This window comes from Bombina bombina, chromosome 3 (assembly GCF_027579735.1).
Source record: "Bombina bombina isolate aBomBom1 chromosome 3, aBomBom1.pri, whole genome shotgun sequence".
In the NCBI taxonomy this organism is placed as follows: Eukaryota; Metazoa; Chordata; class Amphibia; order Anura; family Bombinatoridae; genus Bombina; species Bombina bombina.
The window spans coordinates 845,900,910-845,925,835 of record NC_069501.1 but is presented as its reverse complement, the minus strand read 5'-3'; the positions used below and the strand labels follow the sequence as shown (position 1 = coordinate 845,925,835).

The following is a 24,926-nucleotide window of genomic DNA, read 5'->3' as shown; positions in this document are numbered from 1 at the left end:
AAAATGCTGAACACATCAGGAGACCGCCCAGAGAATTTTTTACATTTTTCTCTCTAAACAGCCTAGAGAACTGTTGTCATTGGAAACACTGCTTATTGACTAAGCCGTAAAATAGGTGTATCCTTAAAGGGTTGCTTTGTGTCAACCTCTGTGCTAAAATAATATGTAGCGCTTAGAGAAAATGTTTGTAGTATATTCTATAACGATAAGTGTTAGAATTGGATACCATGCATATAATATTTTTACTGATGTCCATTTGTGATGTTATGTGCAAGGAATAAACTTAGTGGAAATTCTATTGTAATAGGGAGGCTATTATTTTCCTCCTTAAATTACAAGTGTTTTAGTGTATACTTAGTCTAATGTACAATACTTATTATATAAGTATAGTGTGAAAGAAAAAGAAAAGGTAATGAATGACAACAATATACGATAGTTTAGAGATTTCCCATATAATTATTGGCTGATTTGATTCTTAAAATTCAAATCAGCCAATAGGATGAGAGCTACTGAAATCCTATTGGCTGATTTGAACAGCCAATAGGATTTCAGAAGCTCTCGTCCTATTGGCTGATTTGAACAGCCAATAGGGTTTAAGAAGCTCTCATTCTGTTGGCTGATTTGAATTTGAAGCATCAAATCAGCCAATAGGAATGCAAGGTACGCCATTTTGAAATGTGTACCTTGCATTCAACGTCAGTGTACGGCGGTGATTGTATGAAGAGGACTCTCCACGCAGGATGTCATCACCCTCCAGGATAGCTCTGCGTGGCCTGGGATGAAGATAGAAGATGTCCCCGAGATGGATGAAGGTGTTGCCGCATGGATGAAGACTTCTTGCCACCTGGATGAAGATGGAGGTCCGGACTTCAGCAACTGTGAGTAGATTTAATGGGGTTAGGTTTTTTTTTATTTTTTTTATTTTTATTTTTTTTAGATTAGGGATGGGCACTTGTAAAAGAGCTGAATACCCTTTTAAGGGCAGTAAAAGAGCTGAATGCCCTTTTAAGGGCAATGCCCATACAAATGCCCCTTTTGGGGGCAATGGGTAGCTTAGGATTTTTTAGAGTTAGGTTTTTTTATTTTGGGGGGTTGGTTGGGTGGGAGGGTTTACTTTTAGTGGGGGACTTAGTAATTTTTTTTATTTTTATAGGGCTATTAGATTAGGTGTAATTGTTTTTATTTTTTGATCATTTCGATTATTGTTTTCTGTAAGTTTTTTATTTTTCATAATTTAGTGTTTATTATTTAAGATAGTTATATTGTAATTTTAATTTAAATTTTTTTGGGGTGCTAGGTTTAGGGGTTAATAGTGTAATTTAGTGTTTTGCAATGTGGAGGGCCGGCAGTGTAGGGGTTGAAAGTTTTAGTTTAGTAGTTACGATGTGGGGGGCTGGAGGTTCCGGGGTTAATACTTTATTATAGTGTTGGTGATGTGGGGGCTGGCGGTTTAGGGGTTAATAGGTTTATTTAGGTGTCGGCGATATCGGAGGGTGGCGGAATAGGGTTTAATAACTTTTATTAGTGTCGACAATGTCGGGGAGCGGTGAAATAGGGGTTAATAACTCTTATTAATGTCGGCGATGTAGGGGAGCGGCGGAATAGGGGTGATGTCAGGGTGATGAATTAGGGGTGTTTAGACTTGGGGTTGCTGTTAGAGTGCTAGGTTTAAACGTAACTTTTTTTTCCCCATAGATATCAATGGGGTTGCGTTACGGCAATCTCCATTCTGCGATTGCAGGTGTTAGTTTTTTTTTCTAACACTTTCTCCCTATTAATGTCTATGGGAGAAAGTGTGCACGAGCACATAAACTCAGCCCTTGGCTTTTGTGCTTAATGCACCATAACGCACAGCACAAGGAGGTTTTTCAGTAACTCGCAATAACGCACATTTTTTGGCGTTATTTTCGCACCCTGTTTAGCGCAAAACTCGTAATCTACGTGATTGAGAATAATAACATTAAGTCCTTAATAGACTTAAAGCAGGAATTTGATGTACCTTACAATGATTTCTATACATATTTGCAAATAAGGCATTATTTGTATGAATTATTACAATATGGTTAGGACTGGAAATGGGACAGACTATAATAGTGATTACACTACAGTACACATGGAATATACCCAGTCTCTCCCTGGTACAAATTACTGCTGTCCCTGAATGGGAAAATAAATTTAGAATATCTAGCAGAAAAATGTGCACCATAATTAATAAATAGATAGATGGGGATTGGATAAAGAGCTCTATTAAGGAATAGAAAAAACAACTTTGTCTTTAACATTGAGGGAATCCGATTTAAAATGACTTTATAAGTTTTATTATGCACCAGAGAAGAGTTTCCTTTGGAAAAATGTACAATTCGACAAGTGCCAGAAGTGTAAATTCATAGCGGCAGATTTACTACATTTTTTATGTAATTGCCCAAAAATTCTGTTCTGGTTAAATAAGATTTCTGGCTTGAAGAAATATGGCCTTTATTTGTCTCTGGATCAAATAAACGTTTTAGTTGACTAAAAGAGCGTAAGATGATAAATATGGTAATATTAGCTATCCCTTCAGAAATATAGATCTTGTAGAGATCTGCGTATGGTAACACACTTTTTTTTGTGTTTGTTTTGTTATTTTAAAATGAATGTTAATAATACATTGATATGTAAAACTGTGTTATTCTTTAATTTTGTAATTTAACGGTATATGAAATTCCAAAGGGAAGAAGTATATAATTTTGTATAATATGTGTCTTAACTGAATAAATAAATTGTTAAAATAAAAGCATATAGGATAAGCTGTGATAATCAAATCCTAAAATACATCTATAGATAGCAACAATACCCTGCCTACCTGTTTCCTATGACGCCCATTGCACAGGTGTCAGGACACAGTTTACATCAGGGTTCCTTCATTGTTTGCTATAAAGCAATCCAAACCTTTTTCATCGTAATCAATAAAATCAGCATTAAAAGTTGGAGCAAATACTCTTGAAATACAGAACTGAAATATGAATTTAAAACAGTTGCTCATCCACATAGCAAACAATTTACAATCTATTTGCAGCTTAATTTTTATTCTAATTCTATAAATTGAAGGTTACTTTTTTAAATCAAACAATAAAAGCCCAATATAATACATTAAATATGGACCAATGAGGGGTCGCCAACCTGAAGCTCATGGGCAACATGCGTCCCTCTGCACTAGTTTTTATGGCCCCTGGGAAAAAGCACAACTAAGAATGTGTGCAATAGTCTTTGTGGCCTCAGGAAAAAAGAGGGACTACAAATCTATCCTTTGGGGACCACTGGTGGGTGGCCATACAAGATTGTCAGAACTCGCAAGAACACTCTGGAGGGGTAACAGCAAGTAGAGGGTACCCTACAAACCTGGCTAAATAAGAAACTGGACATTTGTTGGAAATACATTTTTATTTGTAAATGTAATAGCTTTGACTATATATGCAGACATTAAGGCTTTTAAAATAATGATTTATGGCCCTCATGTGTTTGGAAGTTGGTCATCACTGTTTCAATCCATTTTGGTATTATGTTGGTTACATAAGTGTTTATTAATTTACCCTAAATGTTTTTCTGGACACTGATGTACATTGTTGTCAAAATGACATTAAACTGTTGGCACAAATACAAAAGAATGGTTACTACTCATCATGCTATTGTTTTTCCTCCCATGCTTACATCTTTCTTCAAAGCCCCTTACTAATGCTGGTTGGTCAGGCTCAGCATCTTTATACTGGGTGCCACCATTTTGGAGCGTAGGTATTTTTTAACTCTAAGAGAAAAATGTTGCATATTTGCAGTGACTGCATTGTTCTACTTTTTATATATATGCTCTTTTTATATGGTATGTAACTTTTAAACTGTGTATAAAAACTGCAAAAATGTAAGCCTTTTACTTTGTATTGCGTGGTAACTGGCATCGAATATACAGCTGTGAAAAAGCCAACAACATAATTGATCTGTGAATCTTCCCTGCATTAAAAGTGTTAAAAAATTATAGAGCTCAGGGGGGCGGAGCGGCTGCCGAAAGAGATGGCCGCACTGTAAGTGAGCTCCGGGAGCTGACGCTCTAAATCACTACATTACTGGGCAATCATACGAACATAAACGGCAGAATAACCCCAATAGTTAACGGGGATGTGAGCAAACCGGACAGCTGAGAAATAGCCATAAAGACCGCACAGCTTACACACGCTCTGTTAGAGCTCTTCCATGCTGTACAGGATGCCCTGAAAGAAACTACAGTCCATTGACACAGGTGGCTATGACCCATTAACCCGCCAAGAACGAACTCTGAAACCTCTTTCCATGCACTTTAAGTGCAAAACAGCCATGTGGAATAGATGCTACAACTGAAAAGGTATGCACACTGTTAAACGCAGCAGAGTACATAGGGGTACATAATCCCAATGAAGCAGTGGGCCCTATCTGAAGCCTATATATATTTATGTCCCCGCACGGAAGATTAAAGCTGCAGCCTAGCATACCTGCAGGCTTTAACTTAAAGTAGGACCTGCAAAGCTTTACTTAAATGTAACGCGCACTATCAAAGCTCACTAAACCTTTGTTGAGGGAGGACTACCAATACACAAAGAAATTACATAGCTAATATAGGGACGCCAAACAGGGATAAACACACTCAGAAAAGTAACCACATTCCCTTATGAAATGTCACTGAAACGGCTGCCAAAACCTGACAAGCAGCCTAAGAAGACAGCAGCTACACATAACCCTGTGAGCTCATTTTTTAAAATAACAGACAACTCTCAGGCTACCTCACCTGAACCCACCACACCACTGAGACCAGCTTTATCCAACTCAGACAGTGAAGATAGTAATGTGGAAGAGCCAATACAACTTTCTAAGGCATTTCTGGCCTCTATACCTTCTAAAAGTGATCTAGACAAGTTGGTGGTAAAAGTCCGCGCATGCATCAAGGAGGAAATAGCAGGCCTCAGGAAAGATATGACAGAAATTGGGAATCGGGTTGAGGCCTTGGAGGAGGATAATGACTTTAATCAATCAGAGATATCCACGCTGCAAACTACGACCCAAGCACATGATCTACTTATCATCTGTCTTACCCAATACTATCCCTGAATTCCTGCAGGGCCTTTTTTCACACTTTCTGGGTCCCTCATTTTCCACCGACACATTAATGGATAGAGCTCACAGAGCGCTTAGGCCATGGCCATCAGATCAAGCACCCCCACGTGATGTTGTTCTAAAGTTGAAAGATTACCAAGCCAAAGAAGAGATTCTCAGAGCTGCCAGACAACTTAAAGAAATCAAATTTTAGAACTGTCGCCTACAAATCTTTGCAGACCTTGCTCCCCGTACACTACAGAGAAGGAAATAATTCTTGCCTCTCACTACCATCCTCAGAGCAAAAGAAATCCCGTATAGGTGGGGTTTCCCCTGTTTTCTCCATGTTTCCCATCAGGGTACAAAGCACATTTGTAAGTCACTTGAAGATGCCACAGCTCTTTGCTCTGCTCTAGGTATAGATCCCCCGCAAACCGCATCAGAGGCTGCAGAGACAGTGCCTACTAATAAGCTACAACCAGAAAGACCTCCTCACAATCCTTGGCAGCTGCATCAGGCTAAGAAGACGAAGATAACACCAATAGCTAATCTACCCAACAACACCTGAGAACTATCACTCAACAGATTGGTGAGATAAATCCAGTATGTCTGAGGACTACTTTTTTCACAAAATTATTTTCCTTCCTTGTTTAGGTTCTGTCTGCTTTTAAGCAGTAAAGACTGAGCTATCCTTTAAAGATGTTATCTTAGTTCTAATAGTTCCTAGCTCAATATGAACAATTTGTCCTTTACTTATTCATGTTTACATTTTAGAACGGGATAGGTTATTCTTCCCTGATTCTGTGACATAAGATGTCATGTTATTTGTTTATGTTCTTGTTGTTTTTGTGTTGTTTATTTGTTGTTCACAGCTATTACTTAACAGTGCTTACTACATTATTCCAATGTTCACCTAACAGACCTTTGACAAGACCTCATATTGCTACATACTTTAAAAATTAATCTACTTGATCTCCCCAACAATACCTCTTCTCTCCCACTTACACCCCTAATAGTTGATCAGCTATGATCGGTACAAGACCAATAAGAATAATGACACAAAATGTTAAAGGGTTTAATGTTCCTCACAAGCATTCAATGGCGTTTACGGATATCACCCACAAACAAGTAGACATCTTGTTTTTACAAGAAACACATTATTTAGCCGGACATGAACCCTCCTTTTTTCGTAGAATTACTAATAACATATTGTCTTTTTCTAAGGGCTCCCTCATCATAGGAGGAGACCTCAATACTCCCTTAAACCCACTCATGGATAGCTTCACTACACGGTCCTCTCTGTCCAAACGAACTCTCAAATCAATAAAGGATGATTTAACACTCATGGGAATACACGACACCTGGCGCATCCAACACCCTGTTAAAAAATATTTTACCTTCTATTTGTCACCTAACCAATCACACTCATGCATAGACTATATCCTTATAGACACCATCATTACCTCAGTAGTCAATACTGAAATTTCCCCCATGGCCTGGTCGGACCACTCAGCAGTTCTTTGTAATTTACGATGGTCCTCTCTGCCCTTTAAACCCTATCAATGGCGTCTAGACGACGCACTACTAAAGGATGACCAAACAGTACAACAATGGGAGACATTTCTACTGGATTATTTCCAGACGAATGATACTCCAGATATTGACCCACACATATTGTGGGAAGCACACAAGTGCTCTTTGAGGGGGGAATTGATAAAAATCAAGTCCAATAAGCGGAAAAAAACATAGAATACAATATCAAGACCTAACCAATCACTATCAACACCTAGACTACAAAATAAATCCCAGTGATAAATCCTTCAAATCCCAGTTAGACCAAGAAAAACACAAACTCACTGAATTTCTAGACCACTCTGCACAAACACAAGCTCTCAGATTACAGCAAAGGTTTTTTTCTAGAAGGGAATAAACCTGGCAAATTGTTAGCTAGAGCACTTAAAACTAAGCAATCAACTCACTTCATTATATCTCTCCAAGACCCTCCTAACAAGCCAACCGTAAAGTCCCAGAGAATTGCAGAGATCTTCAAAACATATTTCTCTGACCTCTATAATTTAACACCCAACAGAAACATCAGAGACCACCAATCCAAATGCCACCAATATCTAGATTCCATATCCCTTCCAACTATCCCGCTTGACTGTTTGGACATGCTAACCACACCAATTGCTGCAGAAGAAATTGAAGCTGCAATCCACTCCCTAAAACATGGGAAAAGCCCTGGCCCTGATGGTCTTACAGGCACTTTTTATAAAAAATTAAAAAATATCATAATACCATACCTGTTATCAGTTTTTAACCATATTGATGAAAATACAGGGTTACCCCCTTCCATGTTAGAAGCAATAGTGACTGTGATACCTAAACCGCAGTTCCTTCAAACTACCGTCCCATTTCCCTCCTAAATATTGACATTAAGAAATATGTGAAAATATTTGCCACCAGATTAAATAAAATACTACCGCAGAGAGAGGCTAAAGACAATACCGTGAAAATTCTCCACCTAATGCAATATGCCTCCGAACATGACCTCCCTCTCATTTTACTTTCGACAGATGCTGAAAAAGCATTTGACAGACTAGACTGGACCTTTTTAAAACTCACCTTACAAAAATTTGGCTTCCCCAACAGTTTTATTCACAGGATTTTTGCTTTATACAACTCACCGAAAGCCAAAATCAGAGTTAATGGTATCTTATCCTCTCCTTTTCACATCTCAAACAGTACCCATCAGGGCTGCCCACTATCCCTTCTACTATTCGTACTGTCAATGGAGGCCCTAGCCATTGTGTTACATAACAACCCTGATATACACGGACTTACCATAAAGTCCAACAGTCACAAATTAGCATTATATGCGGACGACCTACTGTTGACACTGACATATCCGACTATCTCTCTCTCTGTGGTGAAGGGCTCCCTGGAGGACTTTGGCTCGTGTTCCAACTACTTAGTTAACCAACAAAATTGGAAATTCTCCCTATCAACTTAACAGATGAAGACTTACACACACTGCAGCAACAATCCCCATACCTAATACAATACAATTCCTTAAAGTACTTAGGTGTCCATCTCTCTACAAACTTCCAGCAATTATTTGACTTAAACTATGAAGCTCTCCTTACTACCCTCACAAAAGACACATCAACATGGCTACATAAAAAGATATCCTGGATTGGTAGAATAGGGGTAACCAAAATGACTATCCTTCCACAAATTCTCTACCTGTTTCAAACTCTTCCAATACCACTCCCAGTTACATACCTTCCCAGATTACAAACAATGGTAAATTCTTATATCTGGAAAAAACGCCCACCCAGGATTGCTAGAGCTACCCTACATCTCCCGAAAAACTAAATACCGATTAGCGGTGTTCCTGAGGAGAATTGTAGATTGGTGGACGCTCTCTCAAACACATAACAAAACTTGGATAGTCTTAGAGCATGATATTACAAATGTGTCTCAACTAGGTGTGTACTGTTGGCAGCCCAAAATTAACCAACCACCATCATTAACAAATACCCTATCATCAAGGAAACTCTTGCAACTTGGTCATGTATACTACATGCACACCAGAGCCTCTCCAAGGTCCACTCCCCACTGACAACTGCGTTGTCTAATGCTGACTTCCCAATAGGGGTGTTGGTTACCCCAAATTAAGTAACCTGAAGAATTCATTGCCTTTGTACAAACTGTTGGATGCAGGTAAATTGATACCCAAGCAATATTTGGAAAGACTCAACATTACGCAATTTACATATTGGTTCCGATATCTGCAACTTAAACACTTTGTAGACATGCACAATTTGAAACACTTAATAACGAGAGACCGCACACCATTAGAAAAACTTTGTACTCTTGACTCTCCTCCCCAGCATGCTATTTCTTTGTTGTATTTGTTACTCATAACACCTTCGGGAATCACACAAACACCAACAATTGTTTTATGGCACAGGGAATTGCCATACACCTTTACTGAACAAGAATGGTACACTATTTTCCAAAAGACCTCCAAATCAGCACACTCTGCTGCCCTCCTAGAAACCAATTATAAATTTCTTCTCAGATGGTACCTTACCCCTCACAGGTTAAAATATATCTTCCCTAACATTTTATATACAGGTTCTTTATATTGTCATATTTAACCCAGCTCTATGGAAACTAATTATTTATATATGAGGTAGGGGATGATTTCTCTTTATAGGTTAACAAGTGTGCTCCTCTCTCTCTATCCCCTTATACAGATAACTATATAGCAGTCCGACTCAGCTTACGCACACCGTATGATCAGGATGGGTCCTGTTTGAATGCCACCTACTATACTGTGTTATATATTTGATGCTGTTCCCCTGTATATTTTATCATAGAGATCTGTATATATCTATAGGGGGAATTTCACAGTCTATAAGCCAGGCACCTTGGTGGGTTGACGACTTCATCATATGTCCATCAATGTACAACTTGGTGCTGGACTTGTTTATCCCAAAGTTTAGTTGCTTTATTACCGTTTTCAAAGTGCTTTCTATATGTATTATTCTCTGTATCTTGTGGCTATATTGGGCATGGTGGTGGCTTCACTCTACAGCTTATTAGGTTAATTTCAAACCTCTATGACAGGCTTGTAATTTTCTACTACTAACTCACACTACTTTAGAGGTTGAAGCTATCTAAATGATAGCAGCTATTTACATTTTCATTGGTAATATATAGGTGTTTCTATTAGGTTATACACAGGGGCACAGGTATTCAACCACATTATGATATGTTCCTTCTAGACACATATCTCTGCATTATACTTAGATATCCTATTAGCCTGGGCTGGCTGTGTTGCCATATGTGACCACTCTTTCTTATTCCTTATTATGTGCAAGCAGGTTTGTTGCTGCTGTCTGTGAGTTTTGTTTTTTGTTTTTTTTATATATAAGTTCGCTTAAACTTGCTACTTAATTAGATTGTATTGGCCCCGTGTATAAGTAATAGCAAACCATATTACATTCTACCTTTAATTCTGCCATATTTTCTTATGTTTGTGTGATACTGATTTATCATTTGATACTGCCCTTTATATACTTGTAGAGATACATACTCATAGTGTTCATAATGTATAATTTTGTCTGCTAATTCTGATCCTCCAAAGGGGATACATGAAAGATCACTAACATACGAGCATAACTCCACTATATTCTATAGTAAAAAAACTAATATCTGATATAACAAACTACATACTTCTCATTTAAGCTCTATATCACACTATAACTTATTATACTTGATAGCAGTTGGAGAATAATATAATGGGTTAATAGTCTAACCATGGATCTATCAAACTAGTTAAGTAGTCCCCACATCTCCCAAAACTAGTTATCTTACAGTTTGGTTTAATGTATAGAACCCCTTATATTCCACTGTTACATATAACCTAGGGATATTTCATATTACGTAAATAGCTGTCTTACAAACTACTATCTCTTTTTATGGATATGTGATATTTGGTTTACTTATGACACTACTAGCTCCGCCCCTATAACAAACTCTCCCCATAGTGTTACTATTATATAACCACATTTTCTAGGACCCCTCTCCTCCCTTTCCCGCCGGCATTTATTACCTGTGGGTCATACCCCTACTCCTTTTACCCACATTGCCTATAGCTGGCATCTCCCCAGGAGAGGGGTTCATACAGCAGCCCTCTGCTCTCCATATATATATATGCAAATACCTCCCCTAGTGCATATTCTTCTCAGGGAACTACCTTTATTTCTCTTGCATACAAAAGCCTAGAGGCACAAAGCCCTGCCAGTCAGCATCCCTAATTGGCTCCTGGTCTTGTTTATGATATGCTGAGCCCTCATGAGCACGCCTTGGAAATGGACTTCCTAAAACAATAAAGACTGAACCCGAGGCTAAATAACGAGACTATACCACATATATGCTGTACATTTTTCCTGGATGTACTGTTATAATCTTTGTCATAAATAAAAGATTGAACAAAAAAAAAAAAATAAAGAGCTCAATAATGGTGGTGTCCAGTATGAAAATGTTGAGTTTTATCAACCAGCACATTTCTATGCTTAAAATGATATGAAACCTCATTTTTTTCTTTCTTTCATTAATCAGATAGAGCATGCAATTTTAAGAAACTTTCTAATTTACTCCTATTAGCAATTTTTCTTCGTTCTCGTGGTATCTTTACTTGAAAAAGCAGGAATGTGAGCTTATGAGCTAAAGATACCAAGAGAACGAAGAATAATTGATAAAAGGAGTAAATTAGAAAGTTGCTTAAAATTGCCTGCTGGATCTGAATCATGAAAGAAAATATTTGGGTTTCATATCCGTTTAATATAACAGCTGGACTGTGTAACTGGCACTACTAATTGAATCAGTGGCAGTATCCACTCGAGACCAGCAGTGCTCTGAGGGTCCTGAACTGTGCTTTAACTTTGTATTTAACCACTTTGCAGTGGTTAAACACATAGATTTGCAGCATTGCTAGTGATTAAATGACATGCTATAAAAATTAGTGCATGTCATTTTATCACTATAATGTTCCTTTAATAAAAAATAATAAAAATAAAAAAACACCACTTTCATATAACTGAATGCAATGAGCCTTCTTGGGTATTTTACCATATAAAGGAGATATGTAACAACAAAGTATACAATGAGAAGAAAGTAAGTTTGAAGATGTCACAAAATAGCTTGCTCTGCCTGAATCATCAAAGTTTCATTTTTATTTCAATATCCCTATAAGTAATATAATTTTAATTTTGAATATGGTAAATACCTTTAATAATATTTGTGGAAAATGACATACAAATAAATAATGCACTGCTCCTGTATGTGTGTGTCCTGAGACTGTGCGTGTCCTCCCTCTTCATTTTAACCACAAGGAATGCACCTTCATTTGCTAGTGAAAAGAATACCACAACATGCAAAGCTCTTTACAGCATTCCACTAAAAATACTTCAGGTAATGACAGGATGAAACATGAGCTTGAATAGCTGTGATTTACTATCATACTTTATGCCCTGTTCCAAGTAAAGTATTTTGTAAGGCAGAAAAGGTATTGTAAGTAATAGTTTCTTTGCTCCTGTATTTGGAGTGCTAGCTACATATTCTTTTGAATTTCTGACATTTGCTTATCTGCTTTAGTGGGGCAGATACTTTAGCTTGGTATATAGGTTATTACACTTTTAAGCGCTACTTATATTGTTTTTTCCAAGTAATAGTTTCTACTCCACTCAACAATCTTTTAAACTGGGGCCTGATTATCAGAATTGCAGGAGTACCACACAGGTGATACAATCAGTTGCACAATTGTGCTTATCTAACCTGTTCCCATCCTAAGTATTCTTAAAGAAGCATGACTTTCAAAATGAAACTTTATTGATTCAGATAAGCATATAATTTAAAAAAAAAACTTCAAGTTTGCTTATATTATCAACTTTACTTTGTTTTCCTTTGTTATAGAGCTATCCACAGCTCAAATGTGTTAACCTTGTAATTTATATTTGAGATTTAGTGGAAGATTTAAAATGTTATTTTGTTTTTCTAGAGTCAAATTCAGGTGTTAGACCATATCCCTTTACAGATATATCCACTTAGCCATAGTGTGGCTTTTTAAAAAGACTCCAAGTAGTGTGTCTTTTTTGTGTTTAGCCTATTAGTTTTGCTAGTGTTTGTAACTCTGCAATGTAAATTACACTAATAATTTGACAAATAGTATGAAGCATCATCTGTTGTGTACTTTCTAGAAATGCAATGCCCACAGCAATAATGGTAAAAGGGGCACTCTTTAATAAGCCTCATGACAGGGGCGGGCATTTAAAAATCTATTTTAATCTATTCTGAAATACATTCTTTTAGATTTACCAAAGGAAAAAAATCCTACAGTTTCCCTATAATAATGTAATTATTCCTAAAATGTTTTAGTGACATATTAGATGAAAATCAGCTATTATGGTGTTGGGTTTACCTACAAAGTCATTGTTGAATGAGGACAATATCAATTAGTAAGTAGTTACAATATATATTATAGTATTGGAATTACCAATTGTACACATGATTATTGTCACAAAATGTAATACACAAAAAGACAATCTCTAACTTTACTTTGAAGAGCAAACCTTTTCTATACCTCATGTAGAAACAACGCTATATGCTAGTAAATTAGTATTTAAGCTGTAGGCAGTGATTAGGGATGGGCGAATGTGTAAATTTTAAAATTTCGAATGTAGAACAAATGTTATTACTGAAATTCAAATTCTAAATCCGAATGTCAATAAGAACGAATATTCTTAAAAATTCGAAAATCAAATGTTATTTACAGTTTTCGAATGTCACTTTCGAATTCGAATGTTTATAATTATATCGAATGTCCACATTCAAAATTTCGAATTTAACATTCTATTTAACAAATACTATTCAGAAGTTCAATAGTTCATGTGGTAGGGCGGGAATCTAGTAAATTGATACATAAATAGATACAAATATATCATTTCAAATGTTTCCATATAGAATATTGCATAATTCGAATATTACATTTAAAGAAAGCATTAGAAATACTATTACAACATATAAATTCGAATTTTTCGAATTCGAATATAAATTCAATTTTTTTTAATTCAAATATTACATTTAAAGAAAAAGCATTAGAAATACTATTACAATCTAAATTCGAATTTTTCGAATTCTAATACACGTATTGCATAATTCGAATATTACATTTAAAGAAAAAGCATTAGAAATACTATTACAATCTAAATTCGAATTTTTCGAATTCGAATACTGCATAATTCGAATATTACATTTGAAGAAAAAGCATTAGAAATACTATTACAATCTAAATTCAAATTTTTCGAAAAGAATATTTTCGAATGTAATCGTAAAATTCGAAACCGAACATTCGAAAGTCGAATGTTAGAATGTTATGTAAACATTCGAAATTCGATTCGAACGAACAAATGTGTTAAAATTCGTGCCGTTTTTCTAATGTTGCGAAACATTTGCCCATCCCTAGCAGTGATACTAATATTATTCAGTGGTTTGCAAAAAACAAACAAACAAAAAACAAAATATATTCTGCAAATAAAAATCAAACTACATTAATGTGTAATTAACCAGTAACTATAGCTCAATTTTTCTTCACAACCTATTTAAACGTAAACCTTAAAAGTAAAACACAAGGATTTTTTTTATTTTTTTTGCTGGCTATTGGTTCAATCACTTTTGTCTAGTGATTTTTCTACAAATAAAGTCTATGAAGATTTTTGTAGATAGATAATTTGCTAAGCTTTTGTAAGGGACCCCTTTATATTTTTGTACTATTCACATAATCTTTGAATGAAACAAATGAACATCTATTAAAACTGTACGAAATAAAGACCTACTAGAATTGCTGCTGTCATCCTTGGTTCCATCAAGTGTTCCATCCGGGTGCATTTGCAAGTAATATCCTTGCCTGCAATATAACCTGGTCACGATGCCCTTGAGTTGGGGATCTGCAATACAGACATATTTTGCCATTAGCATCAGAACTTTGTCATCAAATATTTGTTTTTCTCTTGTTGTTGCTTTAAGCTGGGAAGGAAAACTAATGCTCTCCCTGGCTGCCATTTTCAGTTTGGAAAGGAGAAAAACTACTGAGCTGAAAAAATAGAGCTGAGATACAAATTTCCAGAGAACCTGACCATACCAGTTTTATGACCTTTTCCACACATTTAACCTTTTTAGTACAAGAGGTGTGGTGACCTGTTGTTTTTAAGCAGCAGAAACTAGACTCTAGGTATTCACAAAAAAATAAATAATAGTTTAAATGTCTCTTTAAAGGTGCGTTAGACTAAAAAATGTAAAATATTCATGCACAATTTAAAAAAACAAAAACTATTTTTTTGCCTTTGTCTAGTTTAGCTTAGTATAGCATAGCATATTATAGTATAGTATAGTATAGAATAGATAACATTAATGTCCATTTAATGCAACAAACACAAATGAAAGGTAACACTAAAACAGTAACATATAAATACTGAATAGAATTAGCGCTTATTTGTCACTATCCAATTTCTTTGGCTCACTGAGATGATTTTACAGTATAATTAGGATATACTCACTACTAGATTACATCAACTCTATTTGAGTGACTTCTGTGTTACATAATCTGATGGTTTATGGGATTAAACTGTCAAAGGAATAAGTGAAATAATTATTGTTTTTAAATGTTTTGTTCTATTTAAGTTTGACAGATTTTGTTAGCGTATTTAATATGTTTTCACTATCCTATTTTATCTTTTTAATCACCTTTTCTATTTTATCTTTTTAATCACCTTTTCTGCTATCAGCCCCTTTCAGTGGGTGTGCCAGGCTAATCTCATCAAAATTGCTAAATTGGGAGCTTCTAAGTAAGTTTTTAAAAGGTTTTATACTGGATTATTATATCAGTATCTGTTCAAATTCTTCTTCATAGTAGTGTCTATTACATGCAGTTAAATTAAAATTTGTGTATACTGTCCCTTTAAGTTTCACTATAATTACATTAAACAACAGTTTCTTGTAGGATCTCTGACCATTATGTAAATTAACGAATATAAAAAGATACTGACAGTTAAAAAAAATCACATAGGTAATGTCCAGTGGGCACCAGTATTATATATTTTTTAAATATCTTTATAGGATATTATTGGCTAGTAAGAACACATTACAGTAGAACACTGGAAAAAATCTGTAAAAAGACTGTTTTGTTCCCTTAAATATTATCATGAAACTCTCTGAGCTAAAGCTTATTGCTCATATAATCACATGAATTACAGATTCTGGGAACACAAAATTCAACTTCTCAGTCTGCATTTAAGAGCTTAGTTCCTCTTCAGATGTCATTTAGTTAAGCAATGCAAGCCTTAGCAAGGGGGGTCAGAATGAGTCTGACCCTCATTCATTGTGTTATTGCTTCAATTGGCCAGAGATGAGAAACTTGTTTTTTTACACACATATAAGTTTGAAATCCACTATCAGCTGGGTTTAATTAATTAAAGTTATTAGAAGATCGATAAGGAGTTTTTTGTTGTTGTTTTTCTTATTTCATGACCTGCTTTCAAAGCTTTTAATCCTCCTAAGAATTATCTTAATATAATAAACATTTGGGGTTTAGCCAATTCTTTAAATCTACTCTGAAGGATGTTCTGTAAGAGCAATAAAAGTTATTGCTAATTATAGCAAACATACATATATTTGAGACCAATAGGATAATTAGAACTTTCAACACCCCCTCTAATTTTAATAATGTATTTGTAAGTATTCAAGGTAAATGTTATCAATATCAGGCATAAAATGCAAATGCAAAAGTAACAGATATATTAAAATAAAACTGGCTACAGAAAAATAAATGCAAATTAATTGAACAAAAAAGTAAATACAGCACCAGATTATTTTTTATTTTTTTGGGGGGGTGGGGGGGTTATCATTTTATTTTAAACCCTTCTTTATTGCCAGTCATTATAATCCTGCTTGATTTAAATGCTCTAATAATGTCGAAGAGCTTTAAAAGGCTCAACAAATCTACTAGCCAGATAATTTACGGGATCTTAAAAATGGACCTTGGGAATAGGTTTGGGAATCCTGATGGTATCACCATATTGCCTTCTATATCTCCTTTAGACTAAGACTGAAAATCACAATTTTAAAGGGACAGTCAAGTCCAAAAAAACTTTCATGATTTAAATAGGGCATGCAATTTTAAACAACTTCCCAATTTACTTTTATCACCAATTTTGCTTTGTTCTCTTGGTATTCTTAGTTGAAAGCTAAAACTAGGAGGTTCATATGCTAATTTCTTAGACCTTGAAGACTGCCTCTAATCTGAATGCATTTTGACCACTAGAGGGCATTAGTTCACATGTTTCATATAGATAACATTGAGCTCATGCACGTAAAGTGACCTAGGACTGAGCACTGATTGGCTAAACTGCATATCTGTCAAAAGAACTGAAATAAGGGGGCAGTCAGCAGAAGCTTAGATACAAGATAATTACAGAGGTAAAAAGTATATTAATATAACTATGTTGGTTGTGCAAAACTGGGGAACGGGTAATAAAGGGATTATCTTTCTTTTTAAGCAACAAAAATTCTGGTGTTGACTGTCCCTTTAAGCATTCCATGTAGCTGGAGAAGAACAGTGCATGCAGTTGTCAGGACTAAATGTATCTAAAGGCTGCATGCATGCCTTCAACCAAACACAATGAGATACAAACAAGGGTGACACAGGCCCTTTGCAATTCCCCTGTGGAAAACAAGGTTAAAGGCATGTATTTTGTGGCTGTAGGTTATGGACCCAGGGAGGAAGAGACTTTCACATGGTCCTTGTACTGTCACCATTTGGCCGAATGCTATAACTAACTCTTCCATTTTGCTTTTAATCTATCTGTGTGCTTGCAGAAGAGTGACATACTTTCTATGTGTTGTATATGTTTATATTAAATATACATAAAACAAACTACATAGTAAATCCACACTCTAGGGACATCCACCTGGGTGCTAACTTTGATATAGTTAGATATAACTAATAGAAGCACTCACAAGATTTTCACAAACAAAAGCCAAGAGATGAAAAATCCTTTGAGTTTTGCTTGCTATTGGCTATATATATATATATATATATATATATATATATATATATATATATATATATATATATATATATATACTGTATATATAGATATATATATATACATAAAACAAACTACATAGTAAATCCACACTCTAGGGACATCCACCTGGGTGCTAACTTTGATATAGTTAGATATAACTAATAGAAGCACTCACAAGATTTTCACAAACAAAAGCCAAGAGATGAAAAATCCTTTGAGTTTTGCTTGCTATTGGCTATATATATATATATATATATATATATATATATATATATATATATATATACTGTATATATAGATATATATATATTTATACATATATATATATATATATATATATATATATATATGAATTCCAAACAGGGACTGCACTCACTGGATTTAGATAAAGTATTATTTATTCAGTGGTAACGTTTTGGGGTTCGCAGACCCCTTCCTCAGACCAGACAGTGTAACAATGGTATCAGTGCAATTTAAATATGCTATGTCCTATACATCAATTATTCAAAAAATTGCATCAAAACTGTTTTACCATGACAAACTCACGGTTACCAGGTTACAAGCATAAACAAATAAAAAACAGTGTATTCCAAAACATATAGTGCTTCCTGCAAATATATACAACGTGTAAATTCCATTCAGCATATGATTAGTCACAATTAATGTCAACAAATGTCACATTAGCTTATCATCCTGTGTCAATTATGTATGTATTAATTAAGTATGTATTTATGTAGTGCAGGTTATGTTCCCCACTGGGTCCAATAAAATCAGACATAAAATTGTCTTTAGCACACTGATATAGTCATTGTTATAATTGGATTGATTAATCTCTTGTATGTATGAACATATACCTTTACGGGTTTACATACTTATAAGGCATGTCTCTGCATTTACATATAGTTTTATATAGTCCTCCTAGTTATGAAACACTATATAAATACACAGACTAACCCAACCACCCCAGACATATAGGATTGGATATACCATTATGGCTTCTACAGTGAAGTGAGACAAGCTCCACACATACAGCACTTTCTATCTATGATCAACTGCCAATTCACTTCTAGCTACTCTTTGTAGATCACCCATTCTACTTGGGAAGATACTTAGAGTAGGTAATTGGGCATATATAACCAAGTAAGCTGCTCTAATAATGTGTACTGACAACGATCTTAGCTTATATATATATATATATATATCAGTGATGTGCAGTCACTAGAGGCAGGTGAGGCAGTGCTTCACCTCTCATATGGGCAAAAATATATATTTTTTAATGGGCTTTAAAAAAATAAAATAAAAAATTGCAATTTTTTTACCTAGCATTTTTTTTCTTCACAGATACATGTTGTGTAATGGATAGGCACAAGCAGGTCTGCCCACCATTACACAACATGCTGCGCCATCTACTGGATGACAGTGGTTAAGATCATTGGATGGCCCATTAACTGCTTATTTGAGGCAGTCCTATTTGGGCTGACCCAATCCAGTGAGAGGCATTAGTAAGTGGAACTTAGGGTTGGGGCTGGATGTTAAATCATATAAAACAAAACAAAAACGGAAAAAAGCTACTTTAATTTATTTTTTTGCTGTGCTGTGAAGCTGCCAGCTTTTGCTAAAGTGAAAAAGAGAGTTCTGTACTTCCCCTCTAAGTGCAGTGGAATGTGCCACTGTCACTTCCTTAATGCAGACAGAGGCAGAGCAGGAAGAGATTCAGTCAATAAGCAGTGTTTAAGACACATCTTTGAAGTAAGTTCTACAACCTTAGATTTCACTGAAAGGGATTCTGTTAGTGAAAATTATAATTTAAATAATGTGGTTTTTTTTTGTTTCCTCAACCTTTACACCCACTAACTTAACAGCTTGCCTTCACTTTCTGAACTCTCTGTAGCTCTGCTGTTTTATTACTTAAAAATGCAGTGGTCTCTCTCCCTCCCCCCTTGTGTGTGTGTCTCTCTCTATCTATCTATCCATATCTCTCCTTATGTGTTGTTATCCCCATGGTCTCTCTGTCTCTCTTCTTCCCCCTCTGACTCTCCCATCCCTTATGTGTCTCTCTAACCCTCTGTGTTTGATTGTGTCTCTCTCTCTTTCTCTAACCCTCTGTGTGTGATTGTTTGTCTCTCTCTCTCTTTCTCTCTCTCTCTAACCCTGTGTGTCTCTCTCTCTCTCTTTCTATCTCTCTCTAACCCTCTGTGTGTGTCTCTCTCTCTCTTTCTCTCTCTCTCTAACCCTCTGTGTGTCTCTCTCTCTCTTTCTCTCTCTCTCTCTAACCCTCTGTGTGTGTCTCTCTCTCTCTAACCCTCTGTGCGTGTCTCTCTCTCTCTCTTTCTCTCTAACCCTCTGAGTGTGTGTCTCTCTCTCTTTCTCTCTCTAACCCTCTGTGTATGTGTTTCTGTCTACCTTTTATTTATTTAATTAATGAATTGGTAGTGCCATCTGATGGTGTGGCTTTATTTAAAGGGGTGGGGTCAAGCGCCCCACCATCTTTAAATTTCACCAGCCGCCACTGGATCAAGACATTTTTATATTTACTGAATAATGAAAGAATCTATAAGCATAATTTGAGGCATTAAAGTAAAAAGTATGTTTTAAACATATTTTAATGGGCATGGGTTTCTAGATCTCATAATGAGAGCAAGCATTTTGTTATCTGGCAAGTGTTTCTGTTACAATTCTTTAGACTAAAATCAGATGTTTACTAAGTTGACCAGTTTTCCAAGACACCATTTAAAGGGACATGAAACCCATATGTTTTCTTTCATGATTTAGAAAGAACATGCAATTTAAATAACTTTCCAATTTACAGCTAATAGCTAATTGTCTTCATTCTTTTGATATCCTTTGTTGAAAATCATATCTAAATATGCTCAGTAGCTGCTGATTGGTGGCTGCACATAGATACTTCGTGATTGGCTCACCCATGTGCATTGCTATGTCTTCAACAAAGGATATCTAAAGAATGAAGGCGTATCCAAGCCACTGCCTCACCAGCCTCTGACGTCACTGCACGTCACTGATATATATATATATATATATATATATATATACACACACATACACACACATATATATGCATACAATCCAGCACAAGACACTCTCTGGTCTTTAAAGGGACAGTCTACTTCAAAATTGTTTTTGTTTAAAAAGATATATAATCTCTTTATTACCCATACCCCAGTTTTGCACAGCCAACATGGTTATATTAAAATACTTTTTACATCTGTGATTACCTTGTATCTAAGTCTCTTCTAACAGACCCCTTATCACTTGGCTATTGACTTGCATTTTAGCCAATTAATGCTGTTTGATGCACAACTCCACAGGAGAGAGGACAATTGTATCTATATAACTCACACAAATTAGCAGTTTCTTGTTGTGAAAAGCTAATACAAATGTATATGATAAGAGGCTGTCTGTAGTGGTGTAGAAGCAGGCAGACATTTAGAGGTATACATGTTATAAAGTATATTAATATAACAATGTTGGTTGTCCAAGCTGGGGAATGGGTACTAAAGGTTTTACCTATTTTTTAAACAATAACATTTTTGGTGTAGACTGTCCCTTTAATACTTTAGTTATCCCATCTCTACACACGATCTCTGGAGCTCAACCAAAGTGATTATCAGTTGTTTTGGTCACCTCTCTTGCCAAGGCCCTTCTCCCCCCCTTCAGTTTGGTCAGGTGCCCAGTTCTAGGAAGAGTCCTGGTTGTTTCAAACGTCTTTCATTTAAGAATTATGGAGGCTATTGTGCTCTTGGGATCCTTAAAGGGAGCTGAAATGTTTTGTAGTCTTTCCTAGATCTGTGCCTCAACACAATCATGTCTCTAACATCTGCAAGAAATTCCTTTGACCCATGGCTTGGATGTTGCTCTAATATGCATTTTTAGCTGTGAGACCTTTTATAGACAAGTATGTGTCTTTCCAAATCAAGTCCAATCATTTAAATTTGCCACAGGTGGACTCTAATCAAAGCATAGACACATCTCAAAGATGGTCCAGAGAAATGGGATGCACCTGAGCTAAATTTCAGGTGTTAGAGCAAATAGTCTGAATACTTATGTCAATGTGATATTTCAGTTTTTTTATTTTTGATAAATTTGCATAGCTATCAAACATCTGTTTTTTGCTTTGTCATTATGGGGTATGGAGTTAACTTTAGATTGATGTGAAAAAAATAAAAAAAAATACCTTTTAGTATAACTATTCAAATGTAAAACAAATGAAGGGATTTAAATACTTTCTGAGTATATTGTATGTATATACAGTATACCGATTATATATATATATATATATATATAAATATATATATACTGTATATATATCTGTGTATATATATATATATATATATATATATATATATATATATATATATGCCTTTTAGTTTTATATACTATTATCACTTCTGTATACAAATATTTATTTTCAGGTAAACACAGTGCTTTGCAAAATGAACACAGCTAATGTATTAGGACAATACTATCAGCTCCATGCAGCAAATGATATGATGGAGCTCTTGTATGAGCAGGCCTACTGTCTGCAATTTAAGAAGCAGTGGTCACACAGATTGCTGCTTCTTACTATCTCTGACCACCTCTGAGTTGGTGGGTAGAAATCATCCCTAACTTATTTCTTTAGGGTTATTGTCAGACATGCACAAGTGCTAGTGTAATAGCACATATGAGCAACGTGCTTGTTTGCTGCAAAGCCAGGCGGACAGTTCACCAAGTTGGGAACCTTGTTCACCACTGACATAGCATATGGGGCTCTATGAACTAACTCTAATTCACCCATGGCATAGTACATGGGGCCATATGAACTAACCCTCGTCCACTAGTGGCACAGTGCATTGGATCATAGGAACTAACTCTCATTCACCCATGGCATAGTACATGGGACCCTATGAACTGTTTATCACAATCAGCTATTCAGGTTAGGTTATGCCAATTGCTGTACATTTGTATACTTTATTAATTCTAGATCATCAACTCATAGCTCAAGACCAACAGATCCTCATACCAAGTACTAACATTAATATAGTTTACCATGTTTCTTTATACACAGTGCAGTGCATGTTTGGCAGCCCTACAATATAAGGTCCCTATATTTTTATTGTATATTACCCTTCTACACTGTGAGATCCTAGATCAGTGCAGAAATTACACATTTTACTAATAACACTTATTTTTGTGCAGATCTTTGCAGTGCTCTTTCAATTAACTATATTATCATGCACAGATACACACACATATATATATATTTATTTAAAGTACCTTTAAAAGATAAACCAGTGTTGCAACAATACTCTCCCCACTAGACACTCCCATACAGTGAATCTGACAAACCTTGAAGAATTAATTTTCCAACAATTAATAAACATTTTATTTAATTTGTATAAAATAGGTTTGTGTGACTTTTTCTAAGTAATAGTTCTGTCTTGTAGCACTTACAATGTCTTTAAGATTAAAGGCTCTTACATAGCCTTGGGGTTTGCTATTTCTGTCCAAAAAAATAGAGCATCAGACAATATACTGATATGTTTATTTGCCATAAACAAAATTAGGAACCATAAGCTCTAACCCCATTTGGCTGCCAGAGATAAATGCAATGCTGCAGCCATTTCTTTTAGTCCAGACATTAAGGAGGTTAATATAATTCTTAGAAGAACTAACATTAGCCCAAGAGGTAGATGTGTCAATTATGCCCCAGTAAGTAAACAGCTGTCAGATTTGCATATGGTGCTTATGTCAGCGCTTTTACCAGTTTTGTCAATAATCACAAGGTTCCACACATTCAGCAAAGTGTTACAATTACATAAACTTGTTATAAGTACTGTGACAGGCTGGAATGCAGACAAAAGCCTGTTCTAATGTATTCAGTTGCCCAGATCCATTACACTTTTAGAATGCAAATGTGGGCGTGGCTGTGGCATACCTTAGTAAAACTGGATTCTTAATGTTCTCTCCTATTTTAATCTTTAACTAGTGAGATGTGAGCTGGTTTACAACCTACGAAAGCCACAAAATTCCTGGCTAAAATTTCTAATTATAATTTAATTAGAGGAACATTAAGCTTAATAATTAACCTCTCCCTTAATAATTAACATTGTGCTACTCATTCATTATTTATTTATTTTGACTGTTTTTCTTTTTAAATACCTCATAATATTATGATTGTCCCATTTTCTCCAGAAAGCCCCGGGTTGGAGTATCTCTGTCATACTTACATAGGATAACATTTGTCTGAGCTTGCAATATTCTACACAGCAATTTGTTAGCTTAGAGCACAAGCTTATTTACATATGTCCTTAACTGGCAACAGCAAACTGCACTAACAAAAAAAAATCCAAGTGTTAATAACTGATTTAAAAACATTTCTTTTGCAATGGAGTGCTTAGTTGCTTATATATACTATGAGTTTACAATGCTAGTTTTCTGCATTTCAGATTTAATTATATTCATTCTAAGAGCTCCATTTATCAAGCTGCGTGTGCAACTTTGGAGAGTCTTTGGTGCAGGCTCACAGCCATCAGACAGCTGCCTCCTAACCTGTACGCCAGCTTTTAGCCAGTGGATTAAAAACAAGGGTGATTGACAGCCCCTGTTAACACACAATTAGCCTTGGATTAATAGGGGCAGCATTGCACACGTAGAAGCTAGTTATTATTATTATTATCATTTATTTGTATAGCGCCGCCAAATTCCGTAGCGCTGGATTCAATGTTAAATGCGGGCAGCATATTGCTGCCCACTGCCAGCGATGCCAGCCATTGTTAAATGGGGCCCATAGTATTATTTTAAAAATAGCAGTAACATATTTTAAAATATCTTATCATCAATAATATACCGTTTCAAATAATCCTAACATTTAAGTTCGTTCGGCAGGGTAAATCAAATGGTATTTTAAAAATACGCTGCTAATTAGAATGTATTGAATCCTCTGAGTTTCTCAGTTTTGAGCAAGCCAAACCTAAATTATCAAAGCAGATGATGGGGTTAAAATACAAAATTCTTGAACAGCTATCATTTAGATAGCAGAGCCTATACTGCTTTTATAATATAATATATAAAAGGTTCCATAAATAGTTTCTACATTACCTGTTCATTAAATTTTAAAACAAGGTATTTTGCTTTCTTAATTTTTTTTTTTATTATTAACATTCACCTAGATTACAA

At 35.4% G+C, this 24,926-nt stretch overlaps 1 protein-coding gene across 2 annotated transcripts in view; it reads right to left on the bottom strand.

Annotated features, from left to right (window-relative positions):
- FGF14 (fibroblast growth factor 14) overlaps positions 1–24,926 on the bottom strand; it is a 309,235-nt gene that overhangs the window by 230,817 nt on the left and 53,492 nt on the right. For both annotated transcript variants that reach the window (XM_053707806.1, XM_053707804.1), the window contains exon 2: positions 14,502–14,612. In XM_053707806.1, the coding sequence (XP_053563781.1) occupies positions 14,502–14,553 (52 nt within the window). In that variant the 5' untranslated portion in view covers positions 14,554–14,612. The remainder of the gene's footprint in view (positions 1–14,501; positions 14,613–24,926) is intronic.